Source organism: Pleurodeles waltl, chromosome 1_1 (assembly GCF_031143425.1).
Source record: "Pleurodeles waltl isolate 20211129_DDA chromosome 1_1, aPleWal1.hap1.20221129, whole genome shotgun sequence".
NCBI classification, from domain to species: Eukaryota; Metazoa; Chordata; class Amphibia; order Caudata; family Salamandridae; genus Pleurodeles; species Pleurodeles waltl.
The window spans coordinates 143,384,740-143,411,208 of record NC_090436.1 but is presented as its reverse complement, the minus strand read 5'-3'; the positions used below and the strand labels follow the sequence as shown (position 1 = coordinate 143,411,208).

General features: G+C 45.3%; 1 protein-coding gene across 2 annotated transcripts in view; it reads left to right on the top strand.

Moving 5' to 3' along the window:
• The window catches only part of DYM (dymeclin), a 917,326-nt gene that overhangs the window by 431,820 nt on the left and 459,037 nt on the right, over positions 1-26,469 (top strand). For both annotated transcript variants that reach the window (XM_069219181.1, XM_069219183.1), the window contains exons 12-13: positions 3,081-3,194; positions 21,903-21,997. In XM_069219181.1, the coding sequence (XP_069075282.1) occupies positions 3,081-3,194; positions 21,903-21,997 (209 nt within the window). The remainder of the gene's footprint in view (positions 1-3,080; positions 3,195-21,902; positions 21,998-26,469) is intronic.

Here is a 26,469-nt window from a genome sequence, read left to right as displayed (position 1 = left end):
TGTAGAGCCTGTGAGCAAAGATACCCTTTATAATTAAGAAGAAGAGTGCCTGCCTACCAACAGTGGAAATCGTTGCGCTCAACACACAACAACGTTTATGCTTTCCCTGGGTCCATAAGGCAAGAAGGGGAGGTTGCTCCTTTTCTCTTCTGACCGCCAAACTCTGGAACTCTTTGCCTATGACTGTTGGCTTTGCTCCTTCCGAAGCAGTTTTTCACAAGCTTCTGAGGACGTACAAACTTCTGTGCGATTAGTCGCCTGTTCTGCAGTTAGGCTGCTGGCAGCGGGACTGCTTCTTCTGAAGTACCCTCACGCTTTATAAATCTTATTGTATTCTAATTCTGTTCTGGTGATTTCCCTGGTAAGATACTGCCATTTGCCTGTTTAATTTTTTGTCAGTGAAGATCATATTCACAATTGTTTTATGTTCCTCTTTGTTCAACGTGCGTTGGATCGTTATTTTGTTTTTTTTTCAAGCAAATCATCCTGTCGGTCTCATTCGTTCTGCTGTTTGTATACTAACTATTTTGGACTAATATTTTGTGCTGGTACAAATCCATTTATTGGTGAGACATGTTTTTCTTAGCTTTGACCACTGGTGTGCGCCAATTTTGTATGCACCTTAAGACATTAAAGGACTTTCCATGTCCAATCAGAATGAGTTACTCTTACTCCTTTCAGGTGCATTCAGTAGCAAACCATAGGCTATTTCCCTTTAGTCTGACAGAATATTTCCTCTAGATTCTGGTGTTTCTAGAAACCACTGGTAAGAGGGCTTCAATAGGTTACCATATGTTTTTGGTTGATAACTTCAGGCTGCTACCTATGGTTGACCATTTGTTGATTGTGGAAGAATATACCAAATTACAGGTCTCCAGATGTTGGGCTCACTCCAACTGTATAAAGACCATGTTCCAAAACATCTTTATTTGCTCTGTTATTCCCCACTCCATATCTAGATCCAGATCTTCATGTCTTCTCTTCTGTTTCGCCTTGATCTCAATAGGTTGTTGTCCTTTTCCACTCTCCAGTTGATGTTCAATTTGTGTCTCATTAAAGACATTGAAGTGCCTATGGCTCTGCACTATGAGCTAAAATATTAACATCTGAACGGATAGGTACAGTCCCACCATTAATTAATGGCGGTGACTATTTTTGTGAACTTGTTTTTATTACAGTTTTTCGTTTAAACTACCAATGCAGGATAGTTACAAAGATTGATTCAAAACCTTAATGCACGTGGGATGCCTTGCAGAGCCCCCGCTAGGTGGGATTAAGGGTGTGGGGTGTGGGTGGTACACCTCCCCATGTCATCAACAAATAATATACAAGTACTGGTCACAGAGGATCCCGCGCAAACACCAAGAACACCGCATAATGAACACACCTGCTCTTTCCTCACAGTAACAAGTTACAGATTCTGAATTCTCACATGACTAAGGAAGTACCTGGGACATCACGTGGGCAGGTCCCGGGGAACCATCATCCACCTCAGTCATCCCACTCAAATGTTCCACAATCTCACCCCACGGGTTCCAGGTCCCGCTCCGCATTCTCATCCGTCCGCACTGGAGCGGTAAATATTTTTAATAGGTAATGTAACTGTGTCACATGGAAAGCCACAGAAACATCTATACAATTTTCTGCGATAATTAGGTTGTAGGTTAATGTAAAATGTTTAAACTTTATACATGAAGCCATCCTTTTTTGCATGTATTTTGACATTTACAGGAACGATGAAGGGATAGTAAGACGTATTTTCAATCAACATTGAAAGTGCTGGCGTTTTGGTTAACTCCTGCTACTGAGGAGGCAGCCTCTCTGTGACAACTTCTTTTTATTCCTTGCAAGCATACTCTTAAAACACAAATGCAACACTTGGCTTTATTTACTGAGCCGAAATGCTTTAGCATTCTTGGCCATCAGGCCACTTCATTGTGGCCTTCATGGTCCCAGTCAGAATTGGATCGAATTAAGGTACAGAACATGCTAGATTTTTCAATTAGAGATACTTATGGCTATATTTTTGATTGTTGTTGCAGTGATGAGAAAATAGGCTATACCCACATCTCACTAATGTTATGAGCCTGTTTCAGTAGAGAGGCATGAAATCTAGTTTCATAATCTACTTCAGAAACTTCCTCTAGTTGACAGCACAGGGGAAGCGAGGGTGTGATCATTTCCGCCGTGAGCAGCTATTATTGGATGCAGCCCACAAGTAATTAGTACTTCTGATGTAGGGCAGTATTATGGTTCCTTATTTTCATTGATTTTTCTCACGATCTCTTTAGCCATAACATGCTTTTTAAATCTGACAGCTCTAGATTTTCTTCATAGTTTTCTTTTAAAGCAGTATATGCTTTTATTTCAGTTAGGGATTCGTTTAATATTACATTAGCGCCAAAAATCCAAATGTATCAACCATCAGATTCCCTCCTGTGCTACTTACATCTTAGGATGGGAGCTGCAGTCTTAGAGCTCAAAGGTGTCAGAGTGGTGCCAGCTTTGGACCAATGGGGTCGTAGAACTGCTTCTTTTTAATTGATGACCTCTTTCTGCCCACATCCTCACGTGCATGGCTCATATGTTTTTACAGCTCACATTTTGCGTTGTCGAGCGGTCTCGTCTGCCTTTGTGTTAAATGTAAATCGCCCTGACACTCAGTGGTGTTAGTACCACTGTATCCAAAGTTGTGTTACTCGGTAAATAATGCTAATTTCCAGGAATGTGTTAACAACCTGAGGCCACTAGCTTGCATCTACATTAACGTGTCAATAGTGAAAAAAGCAATCTGCGACTACTGCGTGTTCAGCGAAGAATGGCCTTGGAGCAGTTGAAAACCAGCTGCGGGGGCACATGAACTCATATTATTTATTAATTTGAAATATTCTCAACCTGTGCAGACTTTTTGATGTGTCCTGAATCTTTGTTACTTTACTCATCTGTTAGGACCTTCTTGATTTTCTTCTTTTGAGACATTTGTGTGCACATATGTACACACACGTATGAATATGTGTGTGTGTGTATAGAAGTATTTCTACATTAAAATGTGTCAAAGAAGTTTTCTATTCGTTTTTTAGATACTGAAAAATATTACCTGGTATTCCGAACGCGTGTTGACAGAGATTTCATTGGGAAGCCTTCTTATATTGGTGGTAATTAGAACCATTCAGTACAACATGACAAGGACCCGGGTAAGAGCAACATTTATCTCTCTGACCATTTCAATATGTATGTTTGTGTATGCACTAGTTCACGATATAGTATAATGTAATATTTAGTTCTTTGTTCAGTTGTAGGAGAGCCAGCACACATGTTCACTAAATATACTGTTGTAAGGATAAAGGAAGCAAATATTGACTAAGCCAAAGGGGTAGCGCGTTGCAGAAGGCAGGAGGCGGAGCCAGTCTTCGGTAGGGCAGGAGCCCTTTAAACCCATCTCGCGCTCCCGCCGTCGCGGGTAGCGCGTTGCAGAAGGCAGGAGGCGGAGCCAGTCCTCGGTAGGGCAGGAGCCCTTTAAACCCATCTCGCGCTCCCGCCGTTGCGGGACGCGCGCGGGCGGGGCCCGGGCCAAGGGCGGGCCCGTCCTTCGCCCGTCAGCGCCCGGAAGAGGCTGGGCTGGGCCATACATCTTAATTTTTTGTTTTCGTGCTGTGCTGACCAGCGGTAACCAGTGGTGCTGAGTAAGTCTTCTCCCTTTCACTATTCTACTCTTTATTTAGTATGGGGAAGCGTAAGGTTCGCTCTAGTCCCGACCCAGCTACAGTCAAATCTAAAAGCTCCAAATCCAATAGAGTAACGCAAATCTATTCTAACTGCGTCTCCAGAGAAATTGACAACTTAATTGAGAAAGTGGAATCCATTCTTAAGGAAAAAGAGGGCAATGCCCGTAAGAGACTGAAATCAGGATCTTTACTTACATTTTTAACATTTGGCTCCACTAACCCTACTGATATATAGCCTCAGAAAACTTTAATCCATGTTTCTGTCCCTCCCAGCTCGCCTTGTTTGGCCAATTCTTCGCTCTTGCCTGGTATAGGCTCCAATTTGGACGTAATCCCTACTGTTTCCATTCTTAATGGGATCCCATGTACAAATCGGTTCTCTGCTTTGGATCAACCAGAATTGGCGTGTGCCAAACAGTCTTCGCCTTTGGCTCCTTCTAAATCCAATTGTGATCCATCCAGCGACGATGTTTTAATATTAGTATCTAGTCTCAGGCGTGAAGTCGGGGAATTGAAGAGTCTCTTATTTGAGGTCCTTAAACTCCTTAAAAAAAATCTGACTTAACTCCCCAGTGTACCCCGAATCCAGCGCCACCACAAGCTTCTCGGCCTTCGGCCCCTGTTGCTCCACCAGTAGACTGTCCTCTGTCACGGGAAATGGTTAAGAGTCCCAGTTATAAATCTCAACATGGAAATTACCCGACCTCAGCTCAAGCAAATTCGTCATCCTTTCCTTCTAATTCGGGTCATTATGCGGCCCATTTTACTCATGCGCCCAACCAAAATTGCATCGACATGTGCAATGTCCCTCGACTTTCACCTCATACGCGGGAAGACACCTCTTCTCTTATCAACAAGGTGTCGTACTGGAGTCTCCATTCTAGGGGCTGTGGCTCTATCATCCACGCTGACATTGGGGGTCATTCTAACCCTGGCGGTCGACGACCGCCAGGGCTAAAATGACGGGAGCACCGCCAACAGGCTGGCGGTGCTCCAATGGGCATTCTGACCGCAGCGGTACAGCCGCGGTCAGAAACGGGAAACCGGCGGGACACCGCCCTGGGGAATCCTCCATGGCGGCGCTGCAGGCAGCGCCGCCATGGGGATTCCGACCCCCTTACCGCCAGCCTGGTTCTGGTGGTTTTGACCGCCAGAACCTGGCTGGTGGTAACGGGTGTCATGGGGCCCCTGGGGGCCCCTGCAGTGCCCATGCCAATGGCATGGGCACTGCAGGGGCCCCCTAACAGGGCCCCACTAAGATTTTCAGTGTCTGCATAGCAGACACTGAAAATCGCGACGGGTGCAAATGCATTCGGAGCCGGCATCCTCGTGGCAAGGGGTTTCCCGGTGGGTTCAGCCGCGGCCAGAAAGGGTAAACCGGTGGTCTCCCGCCGGTTTACCGCTGCCCTTAGAATCCCCCATGGCGGCGCAGCTTGCTGCGCCGCCATGGGGGATTCTGACACCCCCTACCGCCATCCTGTTCCTGGCGGTTCGCCCGCCAGGAACAGGATGGCGGTAGGGGGTGCCGCAGGGGCCCCCGTAAGAGGGCCCCACAAAGTATTTCAGTGTCTGCCTAGCAGACACTGAAAATCGCGACGGGTGCAAATGCACCCGTCGCACCCTTCCCACTCCGCCGGCTCCATTCGGAGCCGGCATCCTCGTGGCAAGGGGTTTCCCGGTGGGTGGCCTTCTGGCGGTCGCCCGCCCGCCCAGCGGGAAACTCAGAATAACCGCTGCGGTCTTTTGACCGCGCAGTGGTATTCTGGCGGTTCCCGTTTGGCTGGCGGCGCCCACCGCCAGCGAAAGTTGGAATGACCGCCATTGTGTCTGCTTCTCGTGTGAGAGACCCTGGTGGGCGGGATATTATCAAACTTTATCTCGCCAGCCCCGCTTTAGTCAAGGGAATTTTGCAGATGGAAGCTCGTAACTTATCAAGAACAGACTCTGATATATTCTTTAGAGAAAGTTTGTTTGTTACAGGTCACAAGATTACATCTTCTCGAGTCAACCCAATTTTTCGAAATGCTCCTGTTTCTGTTTCAATTGTTCCCCATGGCGCGTTGCTTCTTCCTGGCGATGGGGCTGCTTTGGTCTGCAATAACAAAGGCACTTTCCCACGGGACCCCGTCACCTTAGGGGACACATCAGATGTGGATTGACTACGGCATCCTAATCTATGCAAATATAATGTTCCACATGCTTGGGTAGCCACACCCGCAGGTTCGTCATTTGGTTTGGGTGCTAATACTATTAGGGCTCCATTTTGTATTACTAACGGGACTTCAAATTCAGCTCCTGTTGTCTCTCGTATGCCAGTTTGCAGCTCTACTTCAAGGAGATTATTGTCTTGGAATGTGGCTGGTATCAAGAGCAAACTATCTGATCCGGACTGGGGGGCTTATGTTGAATCTTTTTCCATATGTATGTTTCAGGAAACTTGGTCTACGGTTTGTGTGTATAAGCAAGGCTATTGTTGTTACACTAAAAAGGCGACTCAGTCCTCTAGGGGAAGGGCGATTGGGGGTTTATGCACTTGGGTCAAACTGTCTGGGGTGGGCAGAGTTAAGGAAATTGCTATTGACTCTTGCGACATTCTTGCAACAGCAATATGGCCTATCTCAGGCACCCGGTGTTATGTATTAGTATTTATAACAGGCCAGGTCCTTCTAGCCATCAGTCTGATACCATTCATCTGTTGCACAATTTTTTATCTGACCTTCATTTTAAATACTGTGTTATTATTGCAGGTGATTTTAACGCCCAAATTGAATTTGATTCAGCTTTCGCTGAGTCTACTCAGGCTGAAGACGAAGTATGGAATCTCCCCCCGCTTTTAACCCAGCCAGTGTTATGTACTCCTTCCCCTAGGGTGGTGCAGATAACAGATCTTGCAGTAACATACGGCCTTCGTTTTGGAAATGGACGATTCTCAAACGATAACCCTGTTAGACCCACCTTTTACAGAGGCCTCTATAGCAGTACCCTGGATTACGTTATTTTTGATCTGTCTGGTACTTTATAATCAATGTAGAGGTGGGTTCTCGGTGTACTAGCGACCATGCCCCTCTACAAATTGAATATAATGCAACTCTTTTTTTAGGGCCAACTCTACCTCATGTTCCAGATGCTCCCAATGACTGCCTGGAATTATCCAGCAATAGGCGTGTTGTGAGATGGTCCTCGTTTTTTAAATCCAATCTGCTTAATGATAAGCTCCGCGACTTAGTTTCCTGCCACCAGCTCTTTGATGACTGTATTGTCCTATCTCCTTCAGAAGTTATGTCCTCTCATGTGGCTCTTTTTGAGGGCCTCAAGGAGCTTTTTACTAAACCTCCCTCAACCCAAAACAATTCTCCTTTGTCTAATTATAAGTGGCTTGATAAGGAGTGCCGGGAGGCTAAGAGTCTTTTGTCTAAAGCCTTAAAGTCAAAGAGCCGGGATGCCATTACATTTGCAAGAAGAAACTATGTTTCCATTTGCAAGTCATCCAAACTCAAATATGAGGAAAAATTATGGAAGTGTTTGGCGGAGGCGGATAGCGCCCGTGACTCCAAACTTTTTTGGACCTTGGTCTCGCGTAGAGACCCCGCCCTCTCAACTATCCCCAAATGTCATATTGATGCAGAAACTTGGCTCTCTCACTTTCGGGAACTTTATGGGTCCTGCCCCGACTCGAATAACACTCCTATTGATTCCTCATTGTGTCCCCCCCCCCTGTGCCGCCCTTTACCCTAAAGGAAACAGAGCTGGCAATTCGTGCTCAAAGAACAGGGAAGGCTCCTGGCTTAGATAGCATTCCAACGGACTTGTATAAATCAGACTTATTTGTGTGGACACGGTACATCAATAGGTTATCGAATGTTGTTCTGACAACTCGATCTTACCCAGACTTGTGGAAGGTGGCTATTATTGTCCCCATTCACAAAAAAGGAGATAAGAGTTCCCCTGGGAACAATAGACCGATCAGTCTGTTAGACAACTTGCAAAAAATATTCTCCTTTCAGTTGTTATCCAGATTAAAATACTGGATAACAAAAAACCAGGCCCTAAGCCATCTCCAGGCTGGATTTCGGGACAAGGTTAGTACTATTGATCAGGTCTTCCGATTTATCACCATCAAGTGGAAGACCGTAGACGCAGACAAAGGCCACTTATTTGTGGCCTTTGTTGATTTGAAATCTGCGTTTGACCTTGTACCGCGTGTCAAGCTTTGGGAGGTCTTGAGCAATATTGGAGTTCCGTGTTCTCTGATCAATATTATTAAAGATCTTTATTCTGATAACTATGCCAGAGTTTGCTGGGGTTCGGCTGGTGACCTGACCCTAGCTTTTTCTACAACACGAGGTGTGAGGCAGGGGTGTGTCCTTGCGCCCACCCTATTCTTATTGTTTATTAATGCATGTATCCCATATCTTTTCGATTGTTATGGTGATGCCCCGATTTTGGGTGGGCAGAGGTTCCCCTGTCTTTTGTTCGCGGATGCACCCTGCTACCCTCACGAACTGCCATGGGCCTTTCCAGACTGCTCTCCCGATTTTTGGAGTTTTGCAAGGATCATGGGTTGGAAATTAACTCAGCAAAAACTAAATATATGGTCTTTGGGGACAATAGGTGCAAAATGAAGAGGCCGGTATATCTAGATGGCGTTCTCTTGGAAAGAGTGGGCACTTTTGACTATTTAGGTATTAAATTGGAAGATTCACACCTTTGGCATGCACACTGCCAGAAATCTTTATTATGCCTGAAGCAAAGAGCGGGTGGCATCGTAAGATTTGCTTCTAGATCTCCCAAATTTGCAATGTCTCCCGCCCTCGAAATATATAAATCTCAAGCCCGGGGGGGGGCCCTATACGGTGCTGAACTTTGGGGCCATTGTAACTTGGTGGATTTGGCAAGGGCGGAAAACCAATTTTTGAAACTGTTGTTAAGGGTTCCCTCCAGTACACCATCGCTGCCCATCCGTATGGATTTAAATCTTTTTTCTATTTCGCAGATTGCCGCCTTAAGGCCCTTGCTATATTGAATTCGACTTTTGTCAACAGATGCCCATTATCCATTTCGCTATGGGCTTCTCAAACTGGTGGGCAGTAACACTATTAGCAAAACGAAATGGTGTGCTTATGTCAAAGGGTCCTTAATCCATCTAGGTCTAGGGTCCTATTGGTTGGACCCACTTTCTATTCCTAAAAATGCTGTGCAATTACTGAAGGATCCTTTTTGGCATAGCGTTCAGATTGCGCAATTTACCAAGATTGCCCCGCTGTCTATGTCTGATTGTTATTTATCAATTAAATGCCACTACGAATTTGAGCCTTATATGGATACAGCACTATCCCCACTTGCGCGAGCTCTTTTTGTTAGGTTCAGAATAGGGTCTCTTCCTCTGCGCTCTTTAACGTATAAATGGCTGTGTTCTACCAATAGTTCCAAGCTTTGTCCAATGGGTTGTCAACTTGAAGAGTCTATTTCACATGTTCTCTTCTTTTGCTATGCATATCATAAACAAAGAGCTTTGTGGATTATTCTGCTTTGCAAATCTATAGGCGCCAGGTCTTATCCTCATGTCGAGAGAATTTTAAAATCTGATTCATCTGTCCAGGTAGTTTTACCAGTGGCAAAATTCCTCAAATCAATCTGGCGCCTTAGATTAGCAATTTTAAAGAATAAGACTGGATAGCCAATTTTTAGATCTATGTATGTATATTTATTGATCTTGATGTCTGATTTTAGTATTTAATTTTTAAGTATAAAGTCATTGTCCCATTGTATTACTGAAACACTTATGGGTGCAGGGAATAGGGTCATTGTTGAGTAGAATATCCCATTTTTTTAGGAGATATTCATTTTGACTATTCTCTTTGGATCTTAACTCTCTTTTATCTTTTAATTTTTTTTTTATTGTGCCTACACTTTTATTGTTTTATTAATCTCAAAAATATTTTTTTTGGATGTTTGTATTGTACTTTTATGGTATGTTTTCTACTTACCGAAATAAAGTTGAATGATGATGATGATGATGATGATGACTAAGTCAAACGAAAATTCTGTTTTATCCAAAAAGCTTCTGCCTGCTAAGCATGAGCATTTTTTTGCGTCTTGTGTGTGTGTGTTTGTTGATGCTTCTGAACTATTATTACAAAGTTGTAAAGGTCATTATTGAGAGACTTTCTATTCCAACTTCCTCAACTCCCATTCTACATCTAATTTATTGCAGAGACATATTGTCATTGGCTCAGGTTGCCAGCGCTCCACTTAACAAGCACAGCTCAAATGCCAAGTTGTATCAAGAAGGCCAAATTGTCATTCAGTCCAGACACTCAAGGTGAAATGTAGTAAACTTTTTAGCCGTCATGTAGTTTGTGGCTGCTAAAACTAAAAAGTCTTTTAACATGTAGTAAACCCATTTTAAAAGTCAGTAACTTCTTACCAACTCCTGAAATGGATTTAGAGATGGATACAGAATCTTAATGTGGATGGGGATTGTTCAGAGCATCCCTTCCAAATTGCGATTCAGTACCATATGCATCAATGGTCTGTGGCCACAGTTCCAGTCGCAAACCATTGATAAGTCACAGACTTCCAAGTTGGGGTTGTAACAGATTCGCAAATGGGAATGGCTCTGGTTGGATCCCATTTGCAAATTGGTGAGTGGCAGCTTTAGGGCAGTATTCATGGGTCTAGGCACGTACTGCCAACAATAATAGAAGTTTTTCAAAAGTGAAATCTTCTTTTTTTTAAGCACCCCTGTTTCTCTTAAGGAAAGCAGGCTGCCTTAAACGTTTTCACTTTTGAAATGCATACACAGGGATGGCGGTCTGCTGTCCTTTGCAGACCACCATCCCTGTCTTTGCCCAGGCAATCACAGTGAGTCGTGATTAATATTCTTTAGGCAGGTCTCTTTGCTATCCACTCCGAATCCCTATTTTGCTGACCAACCTATTAGTACAAAGGTGGGTTCGCAAAATAAGTTACTGGACGCCAAAACTCGGGGTACAATATACAACCACTTCTTACAATCAGGTTTTCAGCCCCTAGATCTGTGTGTGCGTCTTGTCCCCATGTGCAATTTATGGGTGCACATAGCACCCCTAATTATTCTCAAGCATCCTCAGAAGAAACTTTCAACACAGGCCATTGACTGGCCAGCGTTCAGTCTATTTCCTGCCTGATAATGTAAAGTCCCATATAATTCTTTCAAGTCTCAGAAGACTTGGTGATATTCTGAAATCTCAGGTTCCTGTTTTTGGAACCAAACTTACTTAAACCATCTGGTCTGCAACGGTATTCCCAGTCAAGAACAGTCGAGTGAGAAACTCAAACTATTCTCATCCAGCACTACTTCTCAGTTATTGAACAAGTTTGCTCCAAACCTGGTGAGTCTAGTTACAGTCCGATTGAGCTCTTCACAAAGAAGGTTAGTGGTGCTATGCAAACACTCAAGAGTTTCCACGGCAAGATAACTTAAAGCAATTATTGAGCTGAGTTGCCTCAGGGTGCAGGTACTTGCAAGAATAGTGAGGCCCATTCAAACAATATCTTAATCTGCTCTGTGAGGAAAGAAGCAATGCAAGCTATCCCATGTTAAGTGTGAACTAAGTAAAAACTTCTAAGAGACTTGGAGTGGTTGAAATGTGCAAGAAGTGAAGCAACACTGCTTGACTGATTACATGGACATTGTGCTACAAGGATATTATGGCAAATAATCTAAGGACATCATCTGAAACCTCACTAGTCTCCACCCTTTACGGAAGCCATTTCACAGGTATTTGTAAATAAAAGGTAATGATGCAGGACCTAGAACGTTGCTGGTAGATACTGATTGGGTATTCAACAGGCCCAGTGTAATACATGGCACCGTATCTAGCATTACTTTTCTTTAAGTCTACGCCATAGAACTCCAGACCATGACATATATAGCAGAAATGACTACTGAAGCCACAGTTTATTATTCTATCCATTCCCTACCTTTCTCTGATGGTCTTTTTTTCAATGGACAAGCATGGTTTTAGTAGGAAAAAAAGTATACAGCTGCATCATGATTCCAGACCCATGCTCTTAGACCGAATTTAAAAGCCAGTCACCAATCTATGAATCCATTGGTTTGTAGGATCACTATGCTGCAGTCGCAATAGACGCATTTATCAACCAAGCCACCACTACCCTACCTCCTCTTGACCCAGCCCCAGGAAACACCCAGGTAATGCAGCTAGTACATGCCATGCGATCTTCCATACATAATATCCTTTTCAGAAAAATTTAATGGGTACGCAAACCTTTGAGCTGCAGTGGGACTTACACTTCCAGTTTTTTTCTGGGGGCAATTTAGAGTGGCTTTTATGTAGCTCTGCTCAGATCTCGAATCGCCTGACCTATTCCTCTGAACATACTCACTTTGTCCTACAGTTGGAGTGTACAGTAAGAGAGAGAAAACACAAACTGAAGAAGGAACTCAGACCCTAAATCTCAGGATTGAATAGGCAGAACCAGTATTCCGAAGCAACGACAATAGACGCAAGCATATGCAGATGGGTGTATAAATGTTTTGGTGGGTGGGCGAAGAAGGAAAGAGAAGGCAACATAATAAATCAATTTATTGTATTTTAACTTGATATTTCATAAAAAAGGGAATACCTGTACAAACTTTTTTTGTTATCGACATTCATAACCTCTAGCCTTTCCCAGGGTGATTTGTTACCATTTTTCTCTTCCTGGTATTTTTGCCCCAAGATTTTTTACATCCCATTTTAATACTCCAAAATGATCAGGTCACAGCATAATCAATGAGAATTTTATTAACATATCAGTACTTCTGGGGGGCGTGGCTTGAGGAGACATCATGGCGGACGCTCACTAAAGGAGCTCTGTGGCGCCACAAGAGTTATCCTGTGGCAATTGGTCGGCGTGAGCAGAAAAGCAGATGAGAGACGGTGTGCACGGAGCATCGCAGACCTGTGGGGACGGAAACCGGCTCCCGCCTCACTCCGGAGACTGTGAATAGCCGGAGGCACTGCGACTGCAGTGGCGAGACCTGGGCACCAAATGGCATGCTGAGGGCTAGACAGGCCCTTGGTGTAGCAGTGGCAGTTGGCATGGAGGAGCGCAACAGGAGCCGGGCTCGCGATGCTGACAGTGCCGTGGGGCGGAGGCTTCCCGGAATAAGATGATGAGCTGGCTACGGGGACTGTCTGCCGGCAGCCACATCCCTGAACGAAAAGGGGTGGGACTGCGCGAGGCTGTGAAGTGTGCTGTGACAGCGGGAGTCGCCCTGCTGCAGCGGCGAGAGGCGGGGGACTCCCTGGCATACTTGGGCCCCGTGCAGCAGGCACTGGAGCTGGAGGAGAAGCGTGAATGGGGCCTGCCACTGGCGTTGTCACGGGGGCTCCCTGGCAGCAAGGCCCCGCTTTCTTTCTGCATGCTGAAGTTCTTCTGATGTGTCCCGACTGCGCTGCTGTTCCTCGGGCTTGTGATGTTGCGGGCTGGCTGGGTGTTGCTGGCGGAGCTGTGCCGCGGGGCGCGGTACAGCAGTTCCAAATAGATCCTACTGGATGGGTGCGACTCACGCCAACTGCCATTGTTGCGCCTACTTGAGCCTGTTGGGCTAAAATAGACTGTGTGATAGGCACTGGGGCTGTGCCCTGTCAGTGATTCCATTGCCTCCATATCTGTCCGGTGGAGCACACTGACAACAGCCCAGCTCTGCTATTCTTTACATGCCCTTTGGAGATATATGCCACAACATGAGCCTCTGATCTCTCCTCGCATGCCGCTAACCTGCTGGTCATGGGCCGACAGCACCTGCGTCTCAGTGCCGGGGGACTTCATTGAACCCACCATCTACTATGACGGCCACAGAGAACCCCGGCGCACTAGCGGACAAACTGGATGCCGTACTATTGGTTATCGATGGCAGTCGGACCTCACTAGAGTCTAAGATAGACGTGGTCTCCTTGGATTTCTCTCCTTCATGCAGACCATAGAAAATTGGCAGACCGGGTGACACTGGTGGAGCAAACTGTCACAACTTTGCCGCCCAGAACAACCCACCTGGAAACCTCACTCACGGAACTCTCTGAAAGAATACAAATACTGGAGCAGCGGGTGGAGGATGCGGAGGGAAGATCCCATAGGAACAACATGCGCCTGGTGGGCTTGCCAGATGGAACCTGAGGGGGCTGACCCCATACGGTACGTTGAGGACTGGCTGGGCATGGTTCTCCCCCCGGATGCCCTCGCCCAGTTTTTCTCCATAGGGTGGCCCGACGATCACCAGAGGGTGCCAACCAGCAGCCGATGGTCATACGACTCCTTCATTACTGTGATAGAAACATAGTGTTAAAGGAAACCTGACACATGACGGAGATGCAAGTGGGCAACGCTACTGTAGTGTTCTTCCCGGACTATACAGCTTCTGTGCAGACACAGCGTAATAACCTCCTGGCAGTGAAACGACATCTCTGTGAAATGGGATTTGCTTATTCTCTCCTCTTCCCGGCCAGGCACTCGGTGGTGGCCACTGACACACTGCGCATTTCTTCGCCACCTGCAAGGAGGCGTGACACTGGTTGGAAGACCCTGGAGCCGGTGCAGCTCGGCCGGCCCGCCCGATCAGCGTCAACAAAGGAAGACCATATCAGGCGGAATCGCAGGGGGCAACGTCGGATGAAGACACGTGGGTGTGGAGATCTCCCAGTGGTTCCAGATTTGGAGCAGAGACTTCAGGAGCTGCGTAGTTCCTTGCAGCGGGCAACTGCGCTCTCCTGTGTGGGACGTTGCTCTGGACCAGATGCTCCGGACTCCCCATCTTCCGATGGAGAAAGCTCTGTCGCCACCTGGCCATCTGTGCACAGACCGCATGTTCCTCCAGATATAACCCCACAGACATCAGACGATATTATTTGAGCTCAGCTGTTTTCCTATTAATGCTTCTATTCATCTATGCGTAGCTCTTGATAATGTATAATGCTCCTTATGTAGCCGTGAATGTCGGACTGCTCATAAAGTGGTGCCCAATGTAGTCCCTCAGTTGTTACATATTACGGGTCCTCACCCTGTCCCCCCTATTGTAAGACCGACTGTCTTTTGTTTTAGTTGCTATCACCCAGTTTTGGGCTGCCACTTGTTTTGGTGGGCTAGTCTTTTGGTATTTGAAATGTTATTGTTACAATATGTTGTTTCATGTTACCTGCCCAATAATCTACCCATCACTAGACAACTCACAGTTACTTACCACACACTGCTCTACTCCCTCACATGCACAAAGGACACCGCCAACTGTATGGCGATAATGTGCGGCGCCCTTGGTTGTCCATTTTTCATATAATGGCATACATTAATGTGGTGACATGGAATATTCTTGGCATGCACAACCCTGTGCATCACTGCGCCATATACTCCTATCTGAAGTGCTGCAACGCTAATATATCTATGCTACAGGAGTCACACTGATAAGCTCAGAGGTAAACGCACTTAGACGGAAGTGGGGGACAGCCACCTGCGTCTCAGTGCAGGGGCCTCATTGAACCCACCACCTACTATGACGGCCACGGAGCACCCCGTCGCACTAGTGGACAAACTGGATTCCGTACTATTGGCTATCGATGGCAGTAGGACCTCACTAGAGTCTGAGATAGACTCTGGGGGTTATTCTAACTTTGGAGGAGTGTTAATCCCTCCCAAAAGTGACGGTAAAGTGACGGATATCCCACCAGCCGTATTACGAGTTCCATAGGATATAATGGACTCGTAATACGGCTGGTGGTAAATCCGTCACTTTTCCGTCACTTTTGGGACGGATTAACACCTCCTCCAAAGTTAGAATAACCCCCTCTGTCTCCTTGGATTTGTCTCCTCCATGCAGACCATAGAAAATTAGCAGACAAGGTGGAGCAAACTGTCACAACTTTGCAGCCCAGAACAACCCGCCTGGAAATCTCACTCGTGGAACTCTGAAAGAATAAGAATACTGGAGCAGTGGGCGGAGGATGCAGAGGGCAGATACCGTAGGAACAATATTTCCAGAGGTAGACGTGTTTAGACGGAAGTGGTGATGTCAGGTATATTCTACAAACTACTCCTCTTATGCGCAGGGTGTGTTAATATGGATTAGAGCGGGATGTCCCATTCGATCTTATAGAACAAGTTGCAGATACAGATGGGCGGCATGTGTTCGCTCGAGGATGGCTAAGCGGTCACCACATTCTCCTTGGCAACATTTACGCTCCAAACGTAGACCAAGCCTATTTTTAAACGCACTCAATCGATTACTGACGCAATGGCATGATGTCCCCTGGCTGATCGGCAGGGACTTTAATTGTGTACTAGATACACATCTAGACAGGTCCTTTCCACCATTGCAGCACACCACGGCCACATCTAATGCCCGTACTTTAGTATCCTGGGTACATCACTGACAATTGACAGATGTCTGGCGTCATTATAATGCAACAACTAGAATATACTCCTTCTACTCGTCCCCTCATGATTTGCATGTCCAACACGCCAGACTACTCTGCATGACGCTCTGGTCCCAGCAGTTGTACGGACCGATTATCTGGGCCGCACTCACTCCCCCCAGTATCTCCAGCTCGACTGGGATGGGGCCACCTGTCCCCCTGCCCCCGCATGGAGGCTACAGCCTGCGTCTTTGGAGGACCCATTATTCCGTGAATCGATTGACCAACATATAAATAGTTACATTGAACTCATGTAGGCACGGCCTCGTCTCGCTCAATGGAATGGGACGCGTTCAAGGCCATGCTGCGGGGTCATTACATGGGACTTAGCTGTAGTATGCGCGGTCAGCTGGACCTTGAAGTGTCCGCTGTGGAGCGCCGACTGTTGCGGCATGAATCAGAAGCGGTCCAGAACCCCGGCACCCTATCTGAACTGCAAGCCGTCCGTAAAACTCACTCAGAGCTCCTCGAACGCTTGAGGTGCCTTAACTATGTAGCGCATTCGGCCAATACACATGCGGGGCAGATAGAGCTGGAACACTACTTGCCCGACTGATACGTCAATAAACCCCACAACAGGGTAATGTCTGTCCAGACATCAACGTATGGTTTGCTGTGCACACAGGATTCAATCCATGCAGCATTTCACACACATTATGAGTCCCTCTACAGCACAATCTCTCATCCTTCCCTGAATGAGATTGACCAGTTCATTGCGGAGTTGCCCCTGTCCCGGATCACTGCTGAGCAGTGTTCAGAACTAGATGGCCCTCTTCTATTATCCGAGGTGCAGGATGCCATTTGCTCCCTTACCAATGGTAAAGCACCAGGCCCGGATGGGCTACCGGCCGAATTCTGTAAGACATACTCAGCTCAATTAGCACCTAAATTATTACTTACTTTATATAAGGAATCATTGGCACAGGCGCTCTTGCCCCATACATTGAGATAGGCCACACTGGTCTCCCTCCTGAAACCGCACAAGGACCCTACCAGTCTGCATTCCTATAGGCCGCTGGCGCTCCTCAATACGGACTATAAAATATTAGCTGAAATTGTTGCAATGCAACTGGCCTCACTGGTGCCTGCATTGGAGCATGAGGACCAGAATGGCTTTGTACCATCCCTCAATCTGCGTAAATTATTTCGGGTGATGCGCTATGCTCTCACCCTTTGACCACAAGCAGGCTGCCTACTGATAGACCTAGAGAAAGCATTCAACTTGCTGGAATGCCCTTACCTCTTTGCAGTTTTGCCCAAATATGGTTTAGGCCCGCGCTTTATACAATTAGTAAAATTGCTGTACACGCTTATCGGCTCGAACCAAAACTGGGATGCTTCGTATCGCCCTCTATCTGTATCAGGAGAGGCACACAGCAGGGGTGTCCTTTATCCCCACTGCTTTTCGCTCTGGCAGTGGAATAGCTGGCAGTTGCGCTCCTCAGGGCAGGGCGCTCTTGGGGCATACCACTTGGTGATGGAAATCATGCAGTCTCTTTATATGCGGACGACCGTCTGGTGTACATTAGAGATATAGCAGAGTTCCCCAGCGATATAATAACATTATTCAACGCCCATGCAAAGCTTTCTGGCTTGCGAGTGAACTAGGCCAAGTCTTGTGTTTTTCCGCTATCGACTGCTGTGCCTGATCCGAACCTGACATCCATGGCCCCTGGCCTGGCAGCCCAGTACCTTCAGGTACCTTGGCATACAGGTATATCACACTGATGCTGATCTGTTTGATGGAAATCTGACATGTGCTGTGTCGAACTTGCGCCGGCAGATGACGTTCTGGAGGATGCTGTCTCTAACAGTCATGGCAGGGTAGCCCTTGTCAAAATGATAGTGCTGTAGAGGCTCCTATAATATTTTTTAAATTTACCACTATATGTCCCGGCCTCCTTTTTCCGATCTGTAGAGCGAGAAATCTGTAATTTAATCTGGAGCGCCTCCTGACATAGGTTAACCGTCTCTAAACTTTACCCCCCACTGCATTTGGGAGGTCTGTCGTTACTGAATCTGGAACATTACTACAAAGCAGCACAGATACAGTGGATAGCTCGTTGGTTCTCATCGCAACACCTGGTAGACACGCCCACTGACATTCCGGCATGGTTGCGCAGTAAATTGCTCCAGTTATTCCACCCCTGTGCTCCTAGGTTACTGAAGCTGGCTTACCGCTGCTACTGCAGATGCTGTTACCTGACCAGGGACTTCGTGCCGTATGCGCCGGCTGTACCATTATTGGGGACACCATGAGGCACATGCGCCACAACATCTGGGGAACTGGCCGCCTGGCACAAAGCAGGAATATGTACTCTAGCGGATCTCTATTCCAAAGGTACCTTCCGCACTCACAACACACTGATGGAGGACACTGGTCTACATTCAGGCACCTTTCTACTGTATAGCTCTCTCAGAGATACCTTGCAGCGTGCAAGGGGGGACCTCACAAGGGAACCCTAGATACACTAAAAACTGCAATATCTGCATTTACGCACACGTACATCTGGCCCACTTGTGGCCCTCCGAGAGAGATAAGAGGGGGACGGGGGAACCTTTCACAGACGAGGAATGAGAGACCATATTAGTAACCCCCTGTGTATGTACTGCGCAATATGTGATTTCGTCTAATACAATATTACATTGTTCAAAGAGCCTACCTCACACCTGAGAAAATTAGCAGATACTTTAACCTTATAGATGCTGCCTGCCTGCGCTGGCAGACTTAGGGGGCGGACCTCCTGGACATGGTATGGTCTTGCCCCACTCTGAGGCACTACTGGTCTTTGATTCTAGCGAACCTAGCACGCTGTGTAGACTGACCCTTACCTCAGACATGGGAGGCATGCATTCTGGGATTGTTCCCCAGGGGCAAAAAACTGAAAGCAACATCCCATTTTCTAGACCTGGAATTCTTAGTTGCCAAGCGCCTTATCACCCGTAAATGGCGATCCCCCGAACCACCGGTACACAAAGCATGGGTATGATCACTGACTGTCTTGGCAAGAGCAGAGTGCACAGCTCTTAGGCACAAGGAGGTATGGGGCTACGCAAGTATCCCTTAGCGTCACAATGGGAGCTAATGTTAACGGACCTTACTACTCCCTTGGGGTCTGCGCAGATAAACTCCAACCCCTCTCCTGTAAGCGATGCGTGATTGCGACGGCGTGCATTTAATCCAACGCACCACATATTTGGGTTTTTGGGCAGTACAAGTAGACTTTCCCTGCAATTTGGCGACAAATGTGCCGGATGTACACCATATAGACTGCATGTGTGGAGACAACTTGTCAAACTCCTATAATTGTATAGTAACTATGATAATTCTACTTTGTATATACATGGACATGTTCTGCCTACACCCTTCCCTTCCCGTTTGTTTACTGTTCTGACTTGAAGTGCTCAGTTAGCTCCAAACCTAATTGCTTTACTTATTTTCTTTGTGCATGTTTTTAATCTTCAGGTTAGTTGCATACCTGATCCCCTATCATTTGAATACTTTTGTCCAGTGCTTTACTCTGACCTGACTGTCCTCTAGAATCATTTACAGTTGAAACAAGCATTTGCAATGCAGCGGGTCTTGCGTTTGCTCGAGTTAGTGCTATTAGTGTTGTAAATTCCTAACTAGACTTTTCTTGCCACATAAACTGAAAATGAAAAGTAAAACAGTTGACAGAAGCAAGCTGATTCAAAGCGCCACCGCCGCCATGAGTGCAAGAGTTATTGGCTCCCTGCGTGAATGTCTAGAAAGGATCGCGGCTGGGATGAAAGGCGGACTGAAACCCAGAGGAGGGGCCATCGCACGCTGTAACAGGAGGAAGAGTGATGTAGTGTGGTGGCCAACAAAAATGTTCACTTAGTAAAATCGCCTGGGAGGGAACTCAGCACACAAAGGAAGGACATTTCACAAAATGCACCAATAAAAATGAAGCATTTAAGACAAGCACAACAAAGAATGAATAGCAAGAGTGGACATGGTTAAGAGCCCACAGAGAGATTACAACAGGCCAGGGCGCTTGCGTGCTCGACCCTAAAAAACTATTGGCAGCCTACAGCTCCTGTGCTGTCATATAGCTTTTTCTCTTATGACCAGTATGAAGAGCTATGGCTGTCGAAAGTGTCCTGGGATGTTCAAGTATTTCTTTGTTTTCTTTTCTTTTAAACACTTGTTATCCTATTGACTTATTTGAACTTGGGACTTGCGTGTCCAGTGTCCTATGGCTATTTTTGCCTAGACTGGGACATCGCTTGTCAGGTCTGGGATAGTCTTCAAACCACAATGGATGCAGAGAATCTGGTTATTTGTGTGTAGCAGATATATTCCACAGATGTCATGTGAGTTGGGGCACATCTTGCACTCCGCCCGAATGGTAGGTAAACAGGTCTACCTGATGTAAGCGTGGTACACTTTCAGGCTCATGAAAGTTCCATCTCAGATTCATGGTAAACTAAATCTTTCCACACAACTGGTACATATTTCTTTACTAACACACCAGTTAACTGAGTATCCTCCTAACTGATCTGCAGCTCACTCAGACACAGGACTGTTCAAGAACAAGTACTCAGGCATTTTGGAGACATGTCCCTTTGCCCCCCCACATCCCCACCCCTTCCCCCAAACCAGGCAAACTACGTTCTCGGTAATTTCTGAGCCTTCTGTCACCAGGATCAAGCAAGCAATTGTCTTTCGGTTGTTTGACCTTGTCTTGCATCAGGATTTAAGGCTGGAGGCTGGAACACATCTTCCAGTTTTTCTCTCCCAGGCAAAGCAGAATTTCCTCAGCAGCAGTAGGGATCTTCTTCTCTTATCCAGTTCGTAGCGAAAAAAGTATGCTGTGCATAACCTCTCACAGGGTGGACCTGGTTTACTGCTAATAGGAATTCCTTACCCAATACACAGTACTAGTTACTCTTCGAAATATTTTTTTCCTGCAGTATGCTGTATTTGAAATTCTCTAAATTGATTTTTTGATTTTGATTCTAAGATTTGCTGTATTATTACTAAGGTCATTGTACACTGCTTCATGAAAAACTCCAAATAGTGGATGGATTTTCCTGTAGGAAGGAGTTCTTCCGGATCTGTTTTCTTCTTCTCTCTGGCTGTTTTCTTCTTCTTCTTTGGCCTGTAAGCTATCCCATCTCCAGAACCTTTTAGTATCTCCTGGTGCCACAATGGGCTGGAACTACAGCACTTAGTTGGTTACAGATAATCATGGAGGAGAGAAGAGGGGAGCTATATAAAGGGCTGTGATGATGACAGCTTCCCGATGTGTGTTGGAAGCAATCAAGCCGTGGCTGTCACCACCCAGATTTTTCCTTCTTTTGTCACGTAAATTGAACAGAGCAGGAGACAACCTAACAAAAGCTAAATATTACATTTCTCTGGTCTCAAAAACGTGAATAGATACTAAAAATGTTATTTTGTTTGTGTGCTTTTATGCATAAAATGAGTTCAGGACCAAACTAATATAATACGAGGAATGCAGCGGTGGAGGAGCTTCATTGTGAAACTCAAGCATGGAAATAGATGCTTGTTGCCACGGTGATACACAGTCATACACCACAAACCAGGTGACCGAGATAGTTGCACAGGCTGTTCTGTACTGGGAAGTTGCTGGTTGATAATATGTTAATATCAATGACTATTGTCTGCATCCTGCATTCTCATTTGTTGAAAGGTTCTTATAAAAACATAGTTTGGCATCTTTTTGTTTTACTACAGGATAAATACCTTCACACAAACTGCTTGGCGGCCTTAGCAAACATGTCGGCACAGTTCCGATCGCTTCACCAGTATGCTGCTCAGAGAATCATCAGGTAAATCGAAGTATTGAAAATGTTGAGCCCAACCCACGATGAAAAGCCTTTGAGGAATGGGTTAGATTTCTCCTCCTTGAAGTCTGTGCTAGAACTTGCTAAACATGAATCAAAATAGTATGTATAACCTATTCCCACATTCAGATCATCCTCTCAGTTGAGAGGTGCATACAGCCAATATTATTGGATGTTTGAAGCTTAGGTTAAACAGCCAGAAAAATAAGATATGCCTAAAGGCTCGTGTCATATAAAATTAAATTTTATTTCAGTTCCTACTTACAGTGCCATTAGTAAGTAGCTTTTTTCACTTGGTCAGAAACCTGTGCTTTCTGAGCATTTTTGATGACTGATATAGGGCTGCAAAACTCTCCCTTTCTTGCAAAAATGGTGTCAGGATCACCAAAAAAACAGAATGCTGCAGCTGCTTGTGTATATCTTTAAACAACACTTGTTAAAACATTAAAAATGTGTTCAAAGGTAAGGTAGCTATGCATATGTGCTTGCATCTACTACAGCCATCTTTGAATTCATGTGTGATGTTTTAACAAATACCGCTCAAATGTATCTACTGTGGCTGTGCATGCAACCGTGGCAGCCATCTATGAAAGCATTTTTTTTCTTTTAATAAGTCCTTTTTATAGATGGCCATCATGAATGCCTCTGCATCCGTTTAGGCCATCCGTGAAATGGATTTGTTAAAATAAAACAAAACCAGTCATATGTTCCCCACTGTGCATGTGTGCACATGCACACGTGTGGCCATCTTGAAATAGGAAAAACGATTTTAATTAGGTCTGGGTGGAGTTCCCAGACAGCAAGGTGACCAAAAAAACTCTGCCGTGCTACGCGGAGTTCCCCAAACGGCAGAGTGCGTTAGGTCACGCCGTTCGCCCTGATTTTTAGCGCCAGGTGTTTGTCCCGCACTGAAAAACCAGTGTGAACGGCACCATGCACAGCACAAGGGGGCACTGCTTCTTTTTTGACACTCAAGTAGATTGTCTACTCATGTGGCACCTTCCTCCGTGCGAACGGGAGATTTGTCAACGTGAGCGGTAGTGACCATCCGCAACCACCCACATTGATAAATCTCGATGCCAGGTGGTCTGATTAAGATTTTCCTCACTTGTACTCACCAACCTAAGGTTGGCAAGCCCAAATGAGGAAAAAAACTCTGCAATGCAGAATCTTTTGTAGCTCCGCTCTCTAAGCGGAGTGGTAAAAACTCTGCAACCTCCGCAAGCTGAGTTTACCACCCACCCCCAATTTTTATATGGTCACAGGCCGATAGCCTGGCGGCGGCCCAAAATGGGCAGAAGGGTATGAGGGTCAGGGTGTGGCCTGGAAAGGTGGGATGAGCAGGGTGAGAGAAAGGGGAACAAAAATAAGCTATAGACCTCATGATTTAAGGGTGCAAAACTGCAGTATAGGTCCAATAATTTAAATTCTTCGGATGAAATGTAAGTTTTTGCCCCCTACCTCTTGAGTCTGGGAAACACATAACTTGTAAAATTAGTCCAAAATGTGCTGTATATTTATTATTTGACATAGGGCTGCAATTCTTCAAGCCTTTGTCTCTTCCGGGCTTAACTACTCTCAGGCAGTGTAGCCGAGACATTGGTTTATCGTAATGTAGTTGCAGTCTGTTAAAAATAGTACTGGTAGCATAGTGTTCGTCTGAAAACCCCAGACCATATTTCAAAGATCTTACCAGGCCTGAATTGGCCCAGGTTCACTTAAAGCAGTGATGCTTGCATTCTGTAACAGACCTCAAAAGTTTTGTTCCTAGGTGGCGCCATACTAAGATACTTGTTGGGGAATTAGATGTCTGGTTTGCATTGTTCTGTAATTACTTTCAATGGCTTTAAAAAGAGCTAAAGAAATGTCATTTTAATCAGGGATAACTTCCTATGTTGTGTGTTCACCTGGAATGCTTGATCTGTTTTTGGCGTCTATTTTATTTATATAGTCGTCGCCTTCAAGATAGATTAAGTCTTGGCATGTGTTGCACTACAAAAAACTACAAACAAATCTATGTAACTCTTTTTATAAATGCATTAACTTATACTCGTGTAGTTTATAAGGAGAAATAATATTCACAAATACAAATCTTGTAGAATTCATTAGAACAGTTTCTTTTCACTATATGTAATTTGCGCTGTGGGAATGGTAGAGAAATCTTGTGTTGGAGTTGATTTAACTTCTCATAATCTCTCATATGTCATGAATTAGCATTTTATTGTGTTTTATTTGAATACCTCTTATGGTTATGATGCGAATATTGATGACGATTATGTTATCACTTAATGAACTGCATGTCACTTGATTTCGCCTCCTAATAACTCTTCTTTCTGTCAGAAAACAGTAGTTGGGGATCTGATGTCATCTTCTAGTGCAGGCATGGGACGCGTTGTGGCAAATCTATGCCTGGGCCTGCCAAACGTCCATTTAAATCAGCTCCAGTATATCCTAAACAGCGTTTGTTAGTTTTGGTACTGAATGCCGTGCTCAGATCTCCCACCATCCCATTTGGCTTACCATTGCCAAAAGTGGTCTTTTCAGGTCTTTCTGTCTGTTGTTTCAGCTCACTCCTATTTCTAGAACTGGCTTCCTCAAATCAAAATCTTTTTTTTTCTTCTGGGTTTTAGCACATATTACTAATGCATTTTTAACTTTGCCTGCAATCCATTGTTCCAACTAGGTGACTGATGCTACTCGCGAGCTAAGCACTGGAATCATGCAACTTCTCTCTCTAGGCTACCTGTTTGTCTCAGTCTGAAGCGTGGCCGTGTTCTTTGTAGACATGGGGCTACCTTGAATTCTTATGCAGGTCAAATTGGCGTCGAGCTCACCCAACTTGACCAGTACTTGCACTTCATAAACGTGAAATGAACATAAAATCACTGATGCCGGTGTGTTTTTTAATTCCGTGAGTTTAGCATGAAGATGCCTTGTATACGCCATAGAAGGGAGGAGTTTGGGGGTTGTAGATCAAATGTAGCAGATTTGTTTCCAAGGGACTGCAAGAGGCATGCAGATCAGACATATTTAATTTAAATATTCTTTTATTTTGCCTATTGGTTGTATGGCTTACTTGGCAAGGATAAGAATGCAATATAATCCTTTTCTTGTCTTTCGAACACCTCCTACCCTAGGAGGGGCGGAAATAAATGTGTGTTTGTCCTTACACTTTTGCCTATTTGATTTACTGTACGAGTGTAATTTATGATGGCCTTTCGTGGTGGTTAGATGCCCTGGATGTTGTTTTTTTCTATTGTAAGGGATCTCATCAGTCTTTTCTGATTAGTGTGGACAGCCAGTGCAGAAGAAAGTCTGTAAATTTGATTAGAACATTGGAAGTTGGCAGCTCCATTGAAAACAATGGAGTGCTGCGGGCTTTTACTGGCCGGTAAAAGCCCGCAGCACCAACATTCCAATGGGCTTTGTTCACAGCAGCAGCTGTGAACAAAGCCTCACGGAGCCCGAGGGGATTCTAATCCCCTCGGGCTCCGTGAGCAATTCGTTTTTTTAAAGAGAACATTCTGCCCTGAGTGGCAGAATGTTCTAATAGCCTTAGAACCCGCCGTAGCGGGCTCTACCGGCTATTAAAGGCCCTTTCCCTTGTTAAATGCCCTCGCCTTCGGCTCGGGCATTTAACTCGGGAGCGGGCCTTTAATAGCCGGTAGAGCCCGCTACGGCGGGTTCTAAGGCTATAGTAGATACAAATGCTGCTAGAGGCAGAGTTGGTATGTGGATTGCATACCAATGACCTAGTGGTGACCATTGTGTGTAGAGTGGATGTAATATGAGAAAAGGGACATTTTAGTTTACAGTGTATGTCAAAATAGCTATTTGTCATACTCTTTAATAAGTTGGTCTATTTTGTTTTATAAAGAGGTTTGCCATGAGGAAATGTCTTTGGACTAATATCAGAAAGGCGGTTATTTATGGGAATAAAACTATATATGGCTCTTATCTCTTATCGGAATATCGTTTGCCGCCCCAAATGATAACCACAGATTTTTTTAGCACTGCATGGATTACATCACCAACAAAATTATTTTTTCTTTTGTTTGTGAAAGACTTCGACCTTCAGTGAGGCAAACCGAGTGACTCTGCTGTCACATAAATCACGCACAGGAACAATTATTCAATGTGATAAACCACTGAATTGTAACAACAGTGCAAATAAGTATCCAATTAATGAAAACATTCAGTTAATGAAAAAAGAAGAGAGGCCCACACTTTGCGATGTTACATATTTACTGCTATAGAAACTGGACTTAGTGCTGGTGAGATTCGCCAATACCACTTCTGCTCAGAGTTCTCAAGAAGATCAGGAACGACCAAGCCCAAGCCATTCTTGTGGCTCCGGATTGGGCACGGAAAGTCTGGTATTCTAGCTGTTGAGCATGACTGTTGGTCCTCAAGTCAGGCTGCTTGTTCAAGGGGATATCCTGTTTCAGTAAAAGGTG